Genomic DNA, 17,979 nt, shown 5'->3' with positions numbered 1-17,979 from the left:
AAAAACTTTACCTGTTCAGTCTTGAATGACTTTTAAGAGCCTTGTGCATCCACAGAGAAGTTTTATGGCATGCTTGTTCAGTTAAAGGATGAAGATTGAATCATGAACAATATTTTAAGATTGCAGAGCTGCTTTGCTAACGCAGAAGTCTGGCAGCCTGTAGTCTGTTTAAGCTCTGTGCTATGCTGTGCAGAGTTGAAGGAAAAGCACTTAGTTGGGCTCGATGTATGTTCCTAGTGCTGTGACTTCGTTTGATGTGTTTGTCTCACTGTAATACACTCAGGTCATTTGGAATAACAGCTTGGGAAACAGCAAGGATTCTGCTTCGGGTTATTCTGCAAACCCAGGCACGACCAAAAGTAATGAGAACTTGTCAGCAACATTACATAGTATGAGTGGACTTGTAATCTGTGGTCCAAAGTCTCGTTTTCAATAATACAGCTGTAAATCCAGTGTAATTTAATGAATTCAGGAGAGACTCTCCAGGTACCTGTAGTGGGGTAGAGCCTGCTCTCAGGCACAGAGCCTGTGCTAAAAAGGCACTGGTGCTTCTTGCTTAGAAAATATCAGAGTCCTTAATGAGCTGTCAAAAGTTATGTTGGTTCTGGCAGTCTCTCACCTGTGTAAAGATTGTGGCTTCTAAGCACCTTAAAGGTGTATGTTACCACAAATCCCACAAGGCAAATTTTGGCTGCTTTTGGCTCAGCCCTTTCAGATACCCACGTAACACCACTGAAGGCTGCCAGTGGGTGATACTCAGGTCCTTGCAGCAGCTTGTTGACTACTGAGATCTTCCTTCAACTCTTTTGTATTTACTACAGGCTGCATCTGTTTGGTTCTTGTTTCAGTTTTGTAAGTCTACAGCAAAACCAATTCTGCTTTATGAATTCACTGAAGCCAGTTCTACCATCTAAAGGGAGTTACTGTTTATTGCTGTCAGTTAAACATTTATTTGCGTTGGTGGTTCTAGTGTTATTCAAGGAAAAGTCTCCATATCCCCCAGTAGGGAAGCCAGAAATGGGTTGAAAAAATGGAAATGTAGTGGACATTGTCATTTCATTAATATTTACAATTGGTAGTGTTGTACAGAGATGCCTTTTCAGTAAGAAACATTTTCTGTTACTCCATAATGTTGATTTTAGGAGTAGTTACAGGTAGAGAATGAACCCAGACTGTGATGGAGATGCAGGCTTTGGAGAAGAAACCTGTATTATTGTCATAGACAAAAGGTCTTTAAAACAGTCTGTCAAAATAGGAGCTCTACAAGAGGGAACAAGGAAAGTAACAGAGCTACCTGTGTGCTGTGTTCCTGTGTTTCACGAGGCCAGCTTGTGTTCATATAGTCAGCAAAGCACATGAACTGTGCCACGAGTTCTCTGTCAAGTCTTAAGGAGTGATGAGCTGATAGGAGACACTGTCAAAATTAAGTATGTGTGTCCTGGTTCTGGCCAGGCCAGAGTTACCCTCCCCAAGCAGTTAGCTGAGGTGAGCTGAGTTAACCCAGCTGAGCTGTTTCCACACCACCTGACATCACTCCCCCATAAAAGGGGCTTGTTTGGGGAGGGATGCTCCTGGGTGCCTTGCCTCCAGAGCTACCCCGAGTGTGAGTGTGGCCCAGGAATTGTGTTGGTCCTTGTGTCAAGCAGCACCCTCTAATGTCATCACCGGGTGTGAGTGTAACTGGCTGTTACTGTTCTACTTTCACGGTGCTTTTGTCAGTAAGCTGTCCTTGTCCTAGCCCATGGAGACTGTTTCTTTCTCCTCTGGGAGTGAGGGAGCGGGGTGTGGTGCTCAGACACTGGTTGGGGCTGAACCACCACAAAGTGTTTGTTATGTGTAAGGTTTGTGTTTTGATAGCACGTCAAAACTGTCCAGACTGTTAATGAGAAGATTGAGCTTTCACTAAAAAAACAAAGCTGGACAGTCATTTTTGCATGGCAGTTCTGTCCTGACCTGTCAGCCTGTCATCAGCACAACCCATCCTGCAAGTCTGTGTTCTAAAGTTAAGCTTTTCCTGACACACAAATTGCTCTTTCCCCATCCTCTGCAGCATTTTGAAAGGGTATGTCCAAAGTCTAGCCACGCGTCTTTCCTTGTGCTCAAGCTATTCTCTTGCCATTGGCAGGATCTGCAACGAGACATAGAGCAACACACTGCGGGAGTGGAATCTGTCTTTAATATCTGTGAAGTCCTGCTACACGATTCAGATGCGTGTGCTAATGAGACGGAGTGTGATTCCATCCAGCAGACGAGCAGGAGTCTGGACAGACGTTGGAGAAATATCTGCGCCATGTCTATGGAAAGACGAATGAAGTAAGTCCCTTGCCCTTCCTAAAGCAGCCTCTGGCAGCATTCAGAAGAAACAGTGGAGCTTTTGCCACAACCTGAATTTTGAAAAGGAAAACAAATAATCCTAAATGAATAGTTACCTTGTGCTGAACCCTTTCCATTTTGGCATCTCCCTCTCAGAATTGAGGAAACCTGGCGCCTATGGCAGAGGTTTCTGGAAGACTATTCTCGCTTTGAAGACTGGCTGAGTAAATCTGAAATGACTGCAGCTAAGCCTAATTCTTCAGAGGTTTTGTACACACATGCAAAGGAGGAGCTGAAGAAATTTGAGGTGAATTTTTCAGCTTTGCTTTTTTTTTTTTTTTATGCTCAGCAGTAGGTTGAATGGTCAGACTGTGAAATGTTATTGTGTGTGTGAAATGCCCGGGTACCTGGAAGACACCAACCTACCAGTAGAGTTTCAGAGAACATAAATTATTTGGCCTGTGTGTGGCTGCTCAGGTATCTTGCTGATTTATTTGTCTCCAGGTTTTTTTTAATGTGGAGACTCCAATGCTCTGAACTGACAAGATGCTGGAAATAAGTTAAAAGATTTGATTTTTATAGGCAGGAGACCTTTGTGGGTTGTATTTAGTGTTTTTTTTCTTTCCATTTCCTAATGAGCTAAGTCTGAGCAGGCTATTTAAAATCTAAGTCCTTCTCCAGGCTTAATTTTGGAAGTTTGTGTAGTTTGCAGTTTTTAAAGGGTGAGCATCTTGATGTATGCTATCATGCTTCCTCTTACTGGCAAGGGGACTAAGTTCCTGGGTGTGCCTTGCAGGCATTCCAGAGGCAAATTCATGAGCGGCTCACTCAGTTGGAGCTGATCAATAAGCAGTACAGGCGCCTCGCCCGCGAGAACCGCACGGACTCAGCCAGCAAGTTGAAGCAGATGGTACACGAAGGCAACCAGCGCTGGGATAACCTCCAGAAGCGAGTCGCTGCCATTCTGAGGAGACTCAAGGTGATTGCGTGGTGGGGGGAGAGCGTGAGGAACACTGGCAAGTTTCTGTATGAATTACTCAAGGGCAAAACATCTACCAGAGCAACCCTCTTGTGTTGGTTGGTGTCTTGTGTCACCAGTGCAGGAGAGCAGCGCTGGAGAGGCCACCAAATATGTGGCATAAATACGCCCTTAGAGATGGGTCCTTGGTACTTCAGGAAGCGTAAGGAAAGCACGGGTACAAATTCTGGAAGGGGTGATCTCTGGGCCAATACTCTGTGCTGTGCCATGGGGGAAGCTTGTCACTACCTGGTTTTTAAATGCAGCAGTACTGCAAGCAGTTGACAGGGAAAACTATTAGATCCCAAAAGTCAGTGGGGAGGCTGTGAGAGCGCTGGTGGGGTTTGATCTGTGCAGTTGGGAAGGGGTGTGTTGTGTTGTATAATCCCCTTCCCCAACAGTAAATCCAGCCAGGAGAACGGGGGCACTGCAGCTGTCTGTGTGATAGCTGCGATGGGAGATGGCAGCAGAGGGAGCTCCCCCTGGCTTCCAAGCCAAATGGTGCATTAATTACACTGGCGTGGTCACCCATGATCCAGCTTCTCTATTATTTCACTGGTTTTAATGTCATAGTTACTTTAGAGATTAGAAGTTTAATTAACTTCCTTTGTCTGCCTTCTAAATTTAGAACGAATTAGATGTTAAAACTGAGTCTGAACAACTGTTACACTGGTATAACGATGTAGGAAAAGGTATACAGTGTGGAAGCAGGAATATAATTTTAGAGAAGCATCTTGCCTTGCTGAAGTTTTATTCCCTGTCCCATATGATTAGTGAACTATCGTAGGACGCTTTGTTTCAGCATCACTACAGGAAGGGGATGGGTTTTGTACAAGGCATGCTGGCATTTGTGCCATGAAGGTGAACAGCAGTTTTGAAACAAGACACTGTTTTCTGAGGGCTCCTGTGACCATCTTTTTTTAGTAGCTGAAGTCTTGTAACACTGGCTCCCTTCTTCCTATTCAGCACTTCACCAATCGGAGGGATGAGTTTGAGGGGACGAGGGAAAGCATCCTGGTTTGGCTCACAGAAATGGACCTCCAGCTGACAAATGTGGAGCACTTCTCAAAAAGCAACTTCGATGACAAAATGCGCCAGTTAAATGTACGTATCCTTATGAAACAGTTGTCTAATGCAATTGGTCTCCCCTCTCTTGACAGGATCGTCTATTTTTTTGGAGCTTCACAATAGCTAACAGATCTCTGTAGGGCTGGATTTGTTTTAAGGACCAGTAAATTGTTAAGTCTTGAAGCCAGAATCACAATTAAACTGCACAGTATTTAAATTCAGATTCACTGTTCAAGCTCAGTTCTAGTCTACCATTTGCTCCTTATACCAAATGTCAGCAACAGTGATATCAGGCCTGGAAAGGAGCACGTGGAGGTTAACAGTAGAAGCTGCATTCCTTACTTCAGATGTTTGTTGATGAGAACTTTTTGAATTGGCATTAGGGTAGGATCTCTCCTCCAGGTGCGTTCTTTGTAGCTGGGACTTCCAAACAGAAATAAGACAGGATGCATATGAATCTGAATACCAAACTAGTTTTTTCTTACCTACTCATACACTTGTTTCTCCTTTCCCACTGCACTGTCAATTGGTTTGGGATGTAGATTTACTGGTTTTAGGCTGGAGGCCCAACCAGGCAGGTGTCTTTGTTGCTGAGACAAAGATTGAGTGTATCCAAGCGAAAAATGAACTGATTAGCTGAACTGTGGTATCGTGATCCCCTGCGGGCTCAGGACACTGCAATGATACTGATGTGCACACAGGTGGAAAATGCCACTTCATTGGAACTGTAATACTGCTCATAAAACAAACCTCTGGACCGCTTGGGAAAAAAGATATTTGCCAAATGAAATGAGACAACGTCAGTTGTTGCTTTTCTTTCACTACGGTTGGCGGGAAAAGGACAAACCTCAGGCTACACAAAGGCGGCAGAAGTAATTGTTTTCTCTTATGTTTCAAATAGGGGTTCCAGCAGGAAATAACACTAAACACAAATAAGATTGATCAGCTAATTGTTTTTGGGGAGCAGTTGATTCAGAAGAGTGAGCCTTTGGATGCTACCCTGATTGAAGACGAATTGGAAGAACTTCACAGATACTGTCAGGAAGTGTTTGGGCGAGTTGCCCGGTTCCATCAAAGACTGACTTCAAGGCATCCTGTAAGAAGCAACAGTTTAGATCTTTGGCAAGATTTTGATATTTAAACTGCAATATTCATTGCTTATCCCTAGAAGCTTGACTGAGTGGTTTGAGCTCAAAAGGGTCTGGAGCTCCTTCATAATTGTGCCAGCTTTGCTAAGTCTTTGTCACCAGTCTTGTCTCCTCAAGCCTCTCATACTTGGTTTCCATCTGCACAGTCTGGATAATAGCATGGAAGTAATTCACATGGTTAATACTGAGATAGTAGTGGCTGGAGGGCTGTGTGGCTCAATCATTAGCTCATGAAGTGGTGTAGATCTATTGTAGATCTTACTGATATGCAAAATTATTTCTTTTTAGGGATTGGATGATGAAAAAGAGACCTCTGGAAATGAGACAGATCTGCAAGACTCCAGAGAAATCCAGATTGACCCCTGGCATAAGAATGCCATTTGTGACGGGCCTTCTTCAGCACAGTCTCTTAGCCACCTTGTGCCCCCTACTCAAGGCCATGAAAGATCAGGCTGTGAAACCCCCGTCAGTGTTGACTCCATCCCACTCGAGTGGGATCACACAGGTGATGTGGGAGGTTCTTCCTCTCATGAAGATGAAGAAGAAGGAAAATACTACAGTGCTCTGTCAGGTGAGAACCAATTGCCACCTGTTTGTTTTGACATGGACAACTGCAGGCTGTTCCTGTGTGGGGAGGGAGGGGGATTGAGGTCTTGCTTCCGTGTTGTTGGTTTCCAAGTCATCTTAATAGAGTCTTATCTCGTAGATGTCTTGATGAACGGAATGGTATTGTCTACTTCTTAAGAATTTTTGAGGAAAAGAGCACCGACAATTTTTGTTGTTTGTCTTTGCTGTCCCTCATTGTTTCAGTTGGTTTTAATAGTTGGAAAATACTGACTAGTGAGGAAAATGTCGTTATTCTTTTTTCAGATGTAGAAATCACTGAAAATCCTGAGGCTTATCTTAAAATGACCACAAATACTTTGAAAGCATCTTCTGGTAGGCACCTGCTAATGCATGTGTCTGAACATGGCAATCTCCCTGTGCTGCACGCTATATTCCTCAACCTCTCTCATACGTAACGTCTGACTTCTGCCTTGTGTGGACACCATGTCTCATCCTGTCATGGTGTTCTTATGCTGCAATGTTCACATGTACATTACAAAGCAGTCGAGAACATACCATTTAGATTTTGCCTAGTCAGTGCCAAGGTGGTTAAGGTGCATTTCATTGTCTAGATCCAAATTCTTTTGGTACTTTCTTGGTGATTTGCTCTGGGTAGGTAGTATGACTTTTTCTGTTGTGCTGATGTTGATTGTGTAATTCCTGAAGGAAATTCCACAAGTATTTTTGGGGGTTTGGGCATGATAGAACCACTTGTGTCCTGTCTATTAACTCCAGAACAAACGTTACGTAAATCAGGACACGTCTTTACTTGACCCCACTGAAACGCACTGTAGATGTGTCATAGTATTGTTGGGATGCAAACTCTCCAAAAACACAGTGCAGCCTTTGTATTTTTTGAATACTCCTACCTGCATTCAGGCATTTTCCAGAAGAACACAGAATGCCCCATAATAACTGCATGGCTCTCATCTCATTCCCTTTGAAACACTGTTGATGTTTTGCAAATGTGCATGATTTGCAAGGAAAGCTGCAAAACTGTCATTTTTATGCCATAACTTGATGCCATTTTATTCATAGCGCTTTCTAACTTAATACAAAGCAACACGTTCCTTGTGGAGGTGGGATTTTGCACTCATGGTTTATGGTTTCTGTTTTCAGTTTCAGAAGCTCATCCTTGGTGTTCTCCAGATAGCCCAGTCTTCAGGAAACACCGATACAATCAGGCAGAGATGGTTGGAAATGTGCTGTCTGGTCCAGAGACAAGCACTCCCTATAAGCAAGACTATGTGAGTTAAAGGCTCTGTGGGCACTGAACTGTATTACAGAGTCTGTTTGTTGTTCCTGTGTAACTCCCATCCTCTTCCAGTATCAAGAAAAAATAGTAGTGGCAGGAGAATGTTCACTTTATGCAATCATCTCAGACGTGATTTCTGGTGGCTCAGGTCAACACTGGGAGTCTCTATCCACTCACTAGAAAAGCTTCTTTAAAGCCATTCCAAGCAATGGTGTTAGGCTCCTAATCAGAGTCAGTGTCTGGAGGAACTTACTTCCTCTATTGTCATAGGACAAATTGAGGAGAATTTAACAGCCTTCCCCCAGTGTCAATATTGTCCCTTGATGGTTACTGACATGTCTACCTTTCCTAAGCAGACTGACTTCAAGGGGGCTTTTTAGCATGCATCCCAATATTGAATCTGCTCCTGGGTGCTAAAACCGTACCAAAATGGCTATTGTTCATTGGTACCTCAGTCTTGGTGGCTTTGCCAGCAGCTGCCAGGCTGGCTGGATCTGGACCAGTTGTCAGCACTCTCTCAGGTCCTGTTCTCTGGCTGGTTCTGTCATCATTAATCCAGGCTTAGAGCCTTCGAGTCAATATTGCCAAGACCCAGAATCCAGCAAAGAGCAAGTGTCCACTGTCTGGTCCATGTAGTGCAAAAGCAGTTGATCTGCCACGACCAGTCTTGCAACAATTAGCACTGCTGTGGTCTCTGTGTGTTAATGAGAAGGTGCAGAGAGCCAGTGTACACTCAGCAAAGCTTCAGAAGCCCAGGGCTAAACCTGACTTGCAAGGGCTCAGCGGCAGCCCAGCCACCCCAGTAACACAAATTTGACCTCTGACAACTTAACCTGCAGGGCTCACCCACCAAAATGCCATTGCAGGTGAAGCAGCTCAGCTCTGCCAGCGACACCAGCATCAACAAGGAGAAAGACATGTCTGCTGACATGAGCGATGAAGAACCCCGAGATGAGCGAGACCTTGTGACTGCAGGAGCTGCGGACAAGCAGCCAGGTATGGAGCATCTCAAGAAAGAAGGTGTTTGGACAGCAGCAGTACATGGCAGCAATTATGTGGCCATGGGTAGATTCCCTCTGTTTTACAAATTCTTCACCTGGCATAAGATGTCTGTTGTTCTATCATTTGCAGGCATTATTGAGGGGTGGGAACTCATCCAAGCTCAGGACCTCAGAACCAAATTTAGGATGAAACAGAAATTGCAGCAGTGGCAGCAGCTGAACTCAGATCTCAGCGACATCTCTGCTTGGCTTGATAAAACTGAGCAAGAGCTGAAAGAGCTGCAAGAAGTAAAACCTCCAACCAGCATGAAGGCGTTGGGACAAACAGTCAAGAACCTGAAAGTAAGTTATGGCATACTGAGGTGTGGGATTTCAGGATGCTGATGCTCCTGATCAGTGTCTTTGTGCTTCTGGGATCTGTGTGGAACGTGAGTGCTAATACAGTGTGTGTGTGCCACAGAGGAGCTGAGCTCATTTCAACTTGGCAATCATTTAAGAAAAAAAAACCCCAAATTTAAAAAAAAAAAAAAAAAAACAACAACCCCCCCCCCCCCCCAAAAAAAGCTTTCATTGAATAGAATGTATTCATTAATGATTCAGTCTGCTAATCTACTGCCACACAATAGAACCCCTACAACGTTTGTCATCATGTATGCCCATGTTGCCTGCATGACTCAGCTTCCATAAATTAGGACGAAGTCAGGTCTACAGTTTGAACCAGTAGGTTCCCAGGCTACAGGCAAGTGCTGGGTCCCTAGGACTTAGGACTTGGGTTGCACTCTGAGACAGCAAGTGTTCCTCCTAACACTCATGGGAATAGAAAATCCCTGCATGCTCTCCCTTCTGCCAGTGACCTTATAGGGAGCCACTTAAATGCTGAGGCTGTTGGTCACTTTGGTATCACACTTGGGATGATGCTCATAAGGAACGTGCTGTAGGACAGAGGAGGGATTTCTGAGGCAAGTTCAGAGAGTGCTTAAAGTTACACGTCCTGAAGTAGCCAACCTGGCTTAGGCACCAAACCCTAGAGAAGGTTTGGTGATGCCTTGTGACTGGAGGGAGGTGCTTCCCTTCAGCCTGGAGCTGGCTATCAGACTTCAAGGAGGAGAGCTTTACTACTTCTGTCCTAGGCATTTTCTTAAGAGGAGTCCAGCTGGCTGTAAATCCCCTTTTCAGACAGCCTGGCTTTCTGTGGGTGTCTAAAAGAGCCAGCACGTTCTAAGACATGAATTACAAGAGATGTCATGGTATCACAATTGCCTTGGATTAGGATAAGGCCAGTCTGGCTGCAGACTGGCTTACTGGCGTTGAGGAGTCTGGGCTGGACCCTTTGTATTGTCTGATACTGAAAGAAAGTTTGTTGCTTGAAGGAGGGAGAGAGGGTTCTTTGTTGGGTTAAATGTAATTTACACCAGCAGTTTTCGACAAGTGGGACGTGGTTCTTGAGAACATACAGGCTGACACTCCTAGTTACAAAGGCTGCTAAGAAAAGCAACCTGAGCTGTGTTGATTGCAGGACTCATCCTGCAGCTGTTCCCTTTCTACTGCAAGAGAAAGGTACCCTTGAAAAAGACTGAGTACCCTTGATTGAAACTGTAAACTTCTTGAGGGTAGGAGGCGTTGTTTGGCAATGATTTAAAAAAAACACCCAAAACTTTAAAAGAAAAGAAAGAAAAGGCTCTACCTTCACATGCAGGTGGTTGGGGAATACAGCCTGACTTCACAAATTGCATGTTATTTCCCCCTGCAATGTTAAGGGAGAGGACGGGGTCGGGGGGGGTGGGCGCATTTGGAGGGAACTTCATGAGTCAGAAATAGGGGCTGATAAACTCTGACTAGAGAGAAGCAGAAGAATTTGTCATCACAGGGTGACCTGATGTGGGACCAGGAGCCCAGAGGTGATAGGGAATCTCCATCCAGCTAGATACTCAAAATTTGACGGGATGGGGCCCTAAGGAACCAGCTCATAGCTTGAAGTTGGCCCTACTTGGAGGAGGATGGGAGTAAAGATCTCTGGCTGTCCCTTTCAGCATAACTGTAGGATTCTGAGGCAGCAAAACCTTTATAAATCAAGAGGAAGTGTAATGTTACAACCTATGGGAATATTTCTCCAAATGTCAGGAAGAGAGACAGCTCAGAATAATGAAGGGCAGATGTGGGTTAAGCCATAATGCCTGTGATTTAGGGATATATACAGAACAGACAAGACTTCTTCAAAATGAAGTATTTTACTTTGAAAGAAATAACATAGAAAAGGCCACCTCTATTTAATTATTCCTTATCAGGATCGGAAGAGCCACCAGATTGCAACAGCTTTCCCCAATACCTGTGATTCTTTTGAGGGTCTTGTTTTCTTGTAAATAACCAACAAGCTTTTCATCATCCATGGAGGCTCCTAATCCTCTGTTTCTTCCAGGACATGCTTAAAGCATTTGATAATTACAAGACAGTGCTGCTTTCCATTAACCTGAGCAGCAAAGAATTCCAGAAAGCAGATAGCAGAGAGTTCAAAGAGCTTCAGAACAAGCTGCGGAAGGTGAACTTGCATTGGGAGAAAGAAACTCGTGCATTGGACAACTTGAGGAAAGGTTTACAAGAAGCCCTACTGCATTGCAAGGTGCGTGCCACATGCCGGCTTATACAGGAAAGCTCCTCTTTAGGGTGCTACTGTGGGGTAAATAAGGGTAGAGGGGCAATTCCTGCACATCAGTGGAACAGTAAGCAGAATACAAGACTTAATTTCTTTATTAACTTGACTCTGTTGGGTTTAAAGAATTCAGTAAAACTAACATTGAACTAGGTAACATCCTTGTTGGCTTTGTGTATTCTCAGCTGTTCATTTTGTCTGTAGACAAAGGCAGGTGAAAGCACTGCAAAAGTGTTTTCTCTCTTATGTGCAAATCTTTTTGTTTCTCCAGGCCTTCCATGCCCAGACCCAAAACCTAATCCTGTGGTTGGCGCGTGCCGAGAGCCAGCGTAATAAGGCACAAATCACAGATCCCAATGCTGACCTCAGTACAGTACTGGAATGCCAAAGGGCACTAATGGTGAGTGTACTCTTATCTTCAGCACCTCAGCTCTAACACTGAGTCAGTAGCTCTCACCACAAAATTAAAACCAGTAAGTTTCTTTCTCAAGATGGCTGCAGCCTGTCCTTGAACCGGCTCTATTCAGGCACCTGGCTGGCTTCTGAACTGGACTAAGATTGCCTGTAAGAGGCGATTTTTTCCTGTAATTATGCATCATAATTGAGTTCCTTATGGACAGCTTGTATGCTGGAGTGAGACTTCCAGTTTCCAAGATTTCATGTCTTTTCTAGATGGATTAATTACTGCTAGGTCTATTTCTAAATGTTAGCTCATGTAAGCAGGTACAACCAGTCTTTTCAAGAGAACTTCATTTTGTGTGTAGCTGTAGTAGGCATTCCTATGTATTGCAGATTCTCAGGCAGGTTGAGTTGTTCTTTAACACCTTCCAGTGTTCTTCCTTTTGTGAGGACATCCCTGAAGTTGAGAGTAACAGACTGTTGCACTGTTTTTTGTTTGTTTGTTCCAAGCAACTGGAGAAAGAGCTGATGGAACAACAGCTTAAAGTAAACTCACTGGAGGAACTCACTGCTTATCTGCTGATTAAATCCGATGGTGAATACATTGAAGCCGATGAGAAGGTCCATGTAATTGGAAGGAAACTGAGACACCTTATTGAACAAGTCTCAGATGACTTAAAAGCAATACAAGGGAATCTGGTGAGTCAGTTTAAATACTTGTTTGTGGGGTTTTCTTACTGAAAAGTAATAACATACTAGGAGTAAAGGTATATATTAGAGACTGACTTAACACTGAAGTACTTCCACCTTCACAAGCTGAAAAAACCCCCCAACCAAACAATTAATTTGCTATAGGAAAAAATTCAGCACTGTGAGGCTTGTAAAGTATTGAAAGGGATTTCCCAGAGAAGCTGTGTGGCCTCCACCCTCGAGGGGTTTGAAGAACAGGCAGGATAAAACTTTGAGTAAGGCCTCTGGTCTGGTCTCCTAGCTGACCTTGCTTTGAGCAGGAGGCTAGGCCAGATGAACTCCCTGAAGTCCCTCCCACTCTGAATTGCTCTATGAGCCCCATAGCAAGTGCAAGGGTAGGAGTGTGTAAGGAACACAGAGGAGTTGCAGTTCATAGCAGTACAGAGGCTATCCTGAGAGCTGTCAGGTATTTTCAAGTGAACACCTGTACACACCAGTTCCATCATCCTTCCTTCAGGCTGTGCATAGTGGTGTTTAACTCCAGCCGGCAGCTAAGCCCCATGTGGCCGCTCACTCATTGCCCCCCGTGGGATGGGGGATTGAATCAGAAGAGTAAAAGTGAGAAACTCGTGGGTTAACACCAAGACAGTTTAATAGGTAAAGCAGTAACAAAAACTTCCCTGGGATACCAGCACTCTTCCCAGACAAATGCAAACACAGCCCCATAAGAGCTGCTGTGAGAAAATTACCTCTGTCCCAGCCAAAGGCTCGTGTGTTGTGAGTTTTCCTTGTGCATTTTTAAGAGGAAGGTGTGGTTATCTTTTAGGATACCAGAGAATGTCGCCTGGTTCCAGGTGACTTGGGCTCCCAAGTCTATAATCCTGCCACAACCCAATCCAGCCCTGCTGTGAAGAAGGCAAGTATTTGTTTCTCACCTCTTACTGTCAGTATACAGCATATTTGGACACATTTAGCCTGCAAGTTCCTCAAATGTAGTCATTTTTCCTTTTAGATGCATGTGCCTTATTACAAAATTTACAACAGGAGTTTAAAGTCTACAGCTGGTTTTTTTGAGAGAGAAATTCCTTGTAGTTTCTGAAACACTAAAAACTGTTTCTCTCAACAGATCCGCATGAAGAGAACTTCAGTTGGCAGGACCAGCAGCAGCTCAAGGTATTACTTTATGTTTGATCTCTTGAAGGATAGTGAAAACAGCAGAGACGAGCAGAGTGCCAGCAGAAACCTGGGTGGCTGTTCCTCCTAGGTTGGCATACTAGTGGAGGGGATTTCTGCCCACCTGTAGTGTCTCCTCCACCTACCAGCTCCGGGCTGCACCTTGGTGAATGGTTTCCTTGCACAGTCCTGCTCCTAGACCTCTTCACCTTGTGCAACCCTGGCTTGTCTTCACTCTTGAGAAGATGTTTTCTTGTGCCGAGCAGGGCAACAGTTTAGTTTTAAATCTTCCTTCCATTCCACTGGCATACCTGGAGAAACAAAGTTGCAACTTGAAGCCACGTGTTACAAACAGACCAAGGACAAAGGGAGAACTTTGGAAGGGGGAGAGGGAGTTAAACAGCTTGTTTAATTTCAATTCTAAAGTGCCTTTTCTTTTCTGTTTTTTCTTTAAATTTTCAGAGATGAAAGCCATCTTCAACCTGTTCAAGCAGTTTCCCACCCGCCTTCCTTCTTCTGCCGTGTCCTACGAGCAGCTTTACCTTTCCAGTTCATTCTACTGCTCCTACTTCTGGCGTGCATGGTTCCCTTCTGTGAGGAAGCCTACAGCTGCACCAAGGCCAACAACTTTGCCCGTTCTTTCCATCCCATGCTGCAGTACACCAACGGGCCTCCGCCATTTTAGGAAGCAGTCTGTTTCTATTCAGTTAAACCAAAATATTAATCTAAATAATGCCTCGTGTGTACAGCCTCTTTTCTTGTCCCAGGGTGTGAGTTGACTTTCACAGCACAAAATGTATATCTTGATGGAATTCCAGCATTTTTGTACAGAAAACAACCTTTTTCTATCGATTTTTAAACCATAAGCGACACACTTTCTACTTTGATGCTGCAATAGATACATTTTTATAGGTGCAGATCTCTTGAGCTGGCAGGGGGATTGAATACTGAGTTATTAGATGTGGATCCTACACGACAGCAATCTTAAACACAGCAGTCTGTCTCAGGTTAGCACAGCGAACAAGCCCTTGAAGAAACACTGGGCCTAAAATGGTTCCTGCACACACTTCCTGATGCCTGTAGCTGTTGCTACTGTAGTCCCTTGGGGGAAACAGAGACAAATCTCCTTTGTTTTTTTTCTTTGTTGTTGTATTTTATTCACCTAACACATTCAATAGCAGGCTGCACATTTGTTTCACATAGCGTGTTCTAGGGCTTAGGACTGCTGTGCTGTCGTTTTATACCACCTTTGAAGTAAGAAATTGTTGCAGTGCATGGAAGTGGTTTATAATGCACATGTTTTCTGGATGAACATGACTATGTAGACTATCCATGATGTATACAAATAATGTAATGACTTTTTTAATGAAAGATTTTTTTTCAGTTTTTACCTTGCTTAATAGTGTACAGTATCTTGGGAGAGAATTGTGTGTTTTTATAAGCTTCCTCTTGAAATGAAACTGACCCTTGGGCAATGGCTGCAGAAACACTGTGTACAGTTGTTGGTGCCATTGTTGCATCTCCATTGTACAGTTTGAGTACTGTTATTAAAATTGCCAGTGGCTGTGGGGACTTTGGGTGTGTCTGGTGGGGAGTGACCATTCAGATGTTCCCACAGCACTGACCCTTCCATCCCTGTGTAAGTCAACTTCTTTGCATGCTTCTAAGGCCCTCTGGCAGTTCAGCCCTGAAACACTTCCTTCCTTTTATCTTCCCCAAGAAATGAAGCTGTACCCAATAAAACTGGCTTCAGCTGGGTCAGCAGCCAAGGCAGCGGTAGCACGGCCCTATGGTCTCTCTTCCATGGGGCAGCAGTGGGGACAGACCCTGTACCTTGACCTGTAGGCTCCAACCTCCCTGGAGCAAACCCATCCTACCCACTGAATGAAACTGGTGATGGTGGATGTTTGAGATCCTGTGAAGATGGCTGGATGACAATGGCTTCCCTCAACAGTGCTGTCCCAGTTTTCAGCTGGGATAGAGTTAATGTTCACCAGAGGCTGGGAGGGGACACAGCCAGGACAGCTGACCCAGGGGCTATTCCATACCATAGGACTCATGCTCAGTATATAATAAAGGGGGCTGGCCGGGCATCAGGGCAGGTGAGCAAACTGCACTGTGTAGCTCCTGCTTCATCTAACCCAAGGACTGGTGCTGTTATTTTCCTCTCCCTTTGCTGTCCCAGTAAATGGTCCTTATCCCAACCCATGACTTTTACCTTTTTCTTCCAATTCTGCTCCCCATCCCACTGGAAGGGAGGGCTCAGCTGCCAGCTAAGGCTACACTACAGTAAGGGCAACACAAACTTTACCACCACTCTTACTGTCACGTGCTCTTTCAGCACAGCTTCAATATGATCTATTTTTAGTTTTGCAAAAGCAAACTGAAAAGGAAGGAGACGGTCTAACATCATGGAGCATGGCAACCCATGCTCACAGGCTTCCTCCAGCCTTAGGTCCCCTGCTCTGCTCCACTATCCCATGAGGAGGCCCAACCTGCGTCACATCTGCAATAGGTAGAACTGCTGTGGTTTGGTCCTATACAGGTGCTTTTAGCAATCACCCTGAGCAAAGGAATGGCACTAATGCTAAAAATGAAACGTTTATATGCTTTTGAATGTACAAGAGGAACGCTGACATTATATAAAACTATATAAAAACTCAGCTCCTGTTGCTAGCCTTGATTAGCTGATCGCTCATTTGTTTCAATTGAAGCTTATTTTCACTGAACAGGTTTATTTCCTCCATGCAATCCTGATAAATACAGGCAAACATTGCTTAATTCAAACAAAACAACAAAACCACAACAAAACTGTTTCTTTTCCCACCTGTGCCATGTGAAGTCAGGTATGGCTAGCAAAGGCTGAGGTTTCTACAACAGCATGTAGTGCTCTCTCACTTAAAAGAAAAATAACCCTCAATGGAAAAGCACTCTTACAATAAAGCCACAATGAAAAAACAAGCTGCTTAAAGACTTGCAAGTGCCAGGAGTAAGTAGCCTGAAAAACAGGAGTGATGTTCTAATGTTGCCTCTGCATTCCTGATTTAACATAATTTTTCAATCAAGCTACCTCAAAAGAACACCAATTCAACTCTGAGGTGGCTGCATTTTGTTGGTGTTCTTATCCAGAGGAGACCTGGGATTAGATATCGAGACCTTAAAGCCATGGGGAGGGCCACAGCAGCAAAATAATGGTCTTGTTCAAAATCAAGCTAATACACCAGCATTAGAAAGCAGCACTAACTGCACTGACTGCCCAGGAGAGGGGGCAGAATTCGGTTTTACTTTTGGTCATGGTAACTTCTTGTTGGTCTGGCACAAGGGGACCTTTTGGTTGCCCTCAGGCTACCAGCTTGATAACCACTGAGAGGTGGAGGTGGCAAGTGCTCCCAGGACACCTGTGACCCCCAGCAGGGACAGCTCTGGGCATTGCAGTGCGTGCCCAGCCATCCAGACCCTCCCGCCCCAACTCACATATAGCACACCCCGTGCCTAACTGCAGACACAGCCAGGTGGCTTTTCTGTTCTGCATTATGCTCCAAGTCTGCACATGAAGGAGGAAAGAGCTGAGGCTAAGAGAGCTCATCTTCTCACAAGAGCCTGCACATGCTGGTTTTATATCCCATATCACTTCCCAGAGGCGAGGGAGAACTGAGGAATGGTGTCTTTACAACGAGTTATCAGGCTGCAATGGAGAACAGGGGCATTACTGCTTACCTTCTCCAATTTGTCTATCATGTCTTCAATGCTAACATCTGCAGTCTGCAACACTTTGCTTTCCATGTGTACCAGCCAGGCGCACAACTCCTTATTCTTTTCATTGAACACAACCCAGGCATTGAGTCTGTCCTCGATCTCCTGCTTATGCAGAGACACCTATGGATAAGCACACACATTGGGGTTGGACTAGATGATCTTTTGAGGCCCCTTCCAACCCCCAACATTTTGGGATTCTGTGATTAACTGCTGGCAACATCTTTCTCAGGAAGGAAAACTGGCAATTACAAGCCACCTAATTTCTAGGCTGCATTTGATCATATTCCATTTTGCAGGAGCAGTTATCAAATATCTCTATTTAACTAAGTAATATTACTAAGTAAATATTACTTAGTTAAAACCTGAAAATGGCAAACAAAGCAGCACTATAAAATATATCATTACTAAGTATCATATATAACACAAGAGACATAACACACATCCACTGCCCACAGAAGGGGTGGGTGCCCCATCCCGGGAGGTGTTCAAGGCCAGGTTGGATGGGGCCCTGGGCAACCTTGTGTAGCTCCAGGCCTGTAGGTTGGTGGCCCTGCCTGTGGCAGGGGGGTTGGAGCTCTATGATCCTTGGGGTCCCTTCCAACCCAGACCATTCTATGAGTCCAAGTGAGTGCTTGTTTTTCTGCAACTGTAAGAGAAACTTTGCAACTATTATTATGCAATTCTTTTCTCTCTATAAAAGCCTCCCTCTTTCCATTTCCTTACCAGTTCTTGGAGAACTAAAAGAAAAAAATCAGCATGAAGTATCTACACTTTTTGTTGAAGACTATGGGTATTTTTTCCTCAAAATTACATCTAGCAGGATGGACAGACAAATTGTCCAGACAGAGAAATTACGTCTGATGCTGCCTGAACAAACAAAGCTAACATCACTGCTCCGACATCAC

General features: G+C 44.4%; 1 protein-coding gene across 1 annotated transcript in view; it reads left to right on the top strand.

Moving 5' to 3' along the window:
- The window catches only part of LOC311197004 (nesprin-2-like), a gene marked incomplete at its 5' end in the record, with an annotated part of 155,847 nt that extends 140,897 nt beyond the window's left edge, over positions 1-14,950 (top strand). The window contains 16 exons of the mRNA XM_084270692.1: positions 2,126-2,313; positions 2,470-2,620; positions 3,110-3,292; positions 4,298-4,435; positions 5,301-5,495; positions 5,836-6,118; positions 6,418-6,486; positions 7,273-7,400; positions 8,275-8,404; positions 8,540-8,751; positions 10,826-11,026; positions 11,328-11,456; positions 11,966-12,154; positions 12,972-13,061; positions 13,272-13,318; positions 13,781-14,950. Of these exons, the coding sequence (XP_084126818.1) occupies positions 2,126-2,313; positions 2,470-2,620; positions 3,110-3,292; positions 4,298-4,435; positions 5,301-5,495; positions 5,836-6,118; positions 6,418-6,486; positions 7,273-7,400; positions 8,275-8,404; positions 8,540-8,751; positions 10,826-11,026; positions 11,328-11,456; positions 11,966-12,154; positions 12,972-13,061; positions 13,272-13,318; positions 13,781-14,003 (2,556 nt within the window). The 3' untranslated portion in view covers positions 14,004-14,950. The remainder of the gene's footprint in view (positions 1-2,125; positions 2,314-2,469; positions 2,621-3,109; positions 3,293-4,297; positions 4,436-5,300; positions 5,496-5,835; positions 6,119-6,417; positions 6,487-7,272; positions 7,401-8,274; positions 8,405-8,539; positions 8,752-10,825; positions 11,027-11,327; positions 11,457-11,965; positions 12,155-12,971; positions 13,062-13,271; positions 13,319-13,780) is intronic.
- Between the last annotated feature and the right edge of the window lie 3,029 nt (positions 14,951-17,979).

This window comes from Gallinula chloropus (assembly GCF_964237585.1).
Source record: "Gallinula chloropus genome assembly, chromosome: 14".
Taxonomy (NCBI): Eukaryota; Metazoa; Chordata; class Aves; order Gruiformes; family Rallidae; genus Gallinula; species Gallinula chloropus.
The sequence above is the reverse complement of the archived record's forward strand: the minus strand, read 5'-3'. Positions and strand labels throughout refer to the sequence as shown.